Source organism: Trypanosoma equiperdum, assembly GCF_001457755.1.
Source record: "Trypanosoma equiperdum strain OVI genome assembly, contig: ctg_1441, whole genome shotgun sequence".
NCBI lineage: Eukaryota > Euglenozoa > Kinetoplastea > Trypanosomatida > Trypanosomatidae > Trypanosoma > Trypanosoma equiperdum.
Genome location: NW_027123440.1, coordinates 1,773 through 3,930, shown reverse-complemented (window position 1 = coordinate 3,930; position 2,158 = coordinate 1,773). Strand labels below are relative to the sequence as shown.

General features: G+C 44.3%; 1 protein-coding gene across 1 annotated transcript; it reads left to right on the top strand.

Annotated features, from left to right (window-relative positions):
- Nucleotides 1-461: 461 nt before the first annotated feature.
- Nucleotides 462-1,874, top strand: TEOVI_000782600 (variant surface glycoprotein; the record flags this gene model as incomplete). The annotated part of the gene is made up of 1 exon (XM_067221414.1): nucleotides 462-1,874. The coding sequence occupies one exon, from the start codon at nucleotides 462-464 to the stop codon at nucleotides 1,872-1,874; it is 1,413 nt and encodes a 470-aa protein (XP_067077515.1).
- Nucleotides 1,875-2,158: the final 284 nt, after the last annotated feature.

Sequence of the window (2,158 nt, the reverse complement as noted above, 5' to 3'; positions counted from 1 at the left end):
ACTCAGACAACTCGGAAATAAAATCAAACCTTGACGGCAAAACAAACAGAAGCGAAAATAAGTGAAAACAAAGAAAACTCCAAAAAATCGCAACAGAATTTAACAGTCTGCGTCACAACGATAATTCAGAGGCGATTCCTATCCAAGGTTTCCCACAATAACTCAGCACTTTCTAAAACCTGAAAAACAGAAAAACTGAAAACCTCACAGAATTGGAAAAGTTTAGTAACAAACGCAGTAAATATCGCTGTATAATGAAGCAAATACCAATTAAAGTCTACAAAACAACTGAATCACCTGAAACACGCTATTTGACTGCGAGAACGTGCTCGAAAGTAACCGAGTGATGGTGACACACAAAGCCATAAACAAAAACAACATACTCCCCCCATAGCCCCTATCAAGCGGTTATTTTTAAACCACAACCAAAGAAATAAAACAACAAGACCAGAAACTCTTAAATGCAAAAAGCGGCGATCTTGGCTGTAGCGTTTTTCTTAGCAGCTGACACACTGTCAAGACACGCAGCCGCTGTAACTGCGGGCGAAAACGTCGTGTTCGGAGCGCTACTTTGCCCCTCCCTGCGACTAGGCGATGCACCTGTAACATTCAGACCAGCCCTCGCTGACGCCCCGAAGCCGCCACTAGAACTCTACAAGTTAAACATGTCACTAGCGGACCCAGCCTGGCGGAAACTTTTCACACCAGAAGGCGAAGGAGCGGCAAAAAAACCAAAAGCCAAACCAAGCGAAAATTTCCCGGTTGAGTGGACAGACAAATGGCAAGTCTGGGCCGACGCAGAAAAGGCACTGCAGGAAAATGGAGCAGAAAAAAATCTCATGGATCGCCTCGGCCTTCAACACGTAGCAGAATCGACAAAAGGCCAAATACGCGCGGCAGTTGCAGCGTACACAGAAACGGCTTTTGAAATATACTCAAACTTTGAAAAAGTCAACAAGCAGACCCCAGACGACGACACCAAGATAAAAGGTGAGCTTTTAACAGCACTATATGGCGGATCAGCCGGTTATGACAGCTCCGGCGAAAACGGCAAACTGTACACAGGGACCAAAGGAGGATACGCCGCAGTGTGCGGAGAAGGCTCGACTAATGACGCAATGGTAACATTAGCAGCAACGTACGCATGCGTGTGCGGAGTAGCGAGCACCAAAAATTCTGTCCACCCCTGCCACCCAGACACAACAACACAACCGCAATGGGAGGCGGGCGGCATAATCACAACAGCAAACTGGAAGAACGTCCGAATAGCTTGTCCAGTAATCAAAAACCAACCAGTAACAGCGGAACGCCTAGCGGCGGCACTAGAATCAGGTAAAGCTGCCATAACTGTCCAGGGAACGGACGCCTATATTGGCCCCTATAACAGCCCCAATGGATGCGACGGCGACACAGGCGCGAGCTGCGTAAAAATTGCAACCGCCAGCACAGATCACAAGCTAACCGACAGCAAAGTTCAATGGATCGGCAAGCTAAGTGTAGTAGCGATGCAACTGAGGAGTTGTAGCGAATACAATCAGAAAGCTACAGTCACCGCAGAAAAATTGACAAAACTTACAGCCCTAGCCGAAGCCCACGCCAAACTATCGAAACTGATCCCCAGTATACCAACCACAACCAGCGCCACAAGTGGAGACAAAAATTCAGAAGCTAAAAAGGCGCAAACAAACTGCGAGGCAATACAAACAGCAGCAGAATGCAAAACCAAGACAGAATGCAAATGGGAAGGACCTTACGACAAAGATGGAAAACACTGCAAATTGAATACAACAGCAGTAGAACAAGCAACTCAAGCAGGAACAGGAGGAGAAAACCAAACAACTTCAGAATGCATAGACAAGCCACAGAAAGGTTAAACTGGAAACTGCAATTGGGAAAATAATACTTGCAACGATTATAGTTTTATTCTGAAAAATAAATTGTCTCTGATTACTTTTACTTTTGTGATATAGTTGCATTTCAGAGTTTTAGGTATTTCTATGTATTTTCGCTCAATTTTATGAAATTTGTGAAATTTCTTGAAAATATGAAATTTGGGAAGAAACGTAACCTATGAGTGTAAAGTAGTACGGTGATAGAGAATGCAGAATGATTGATTTTACAGTTTCTTTGTTTTTGTCTACTTTACAAATATTAGGAG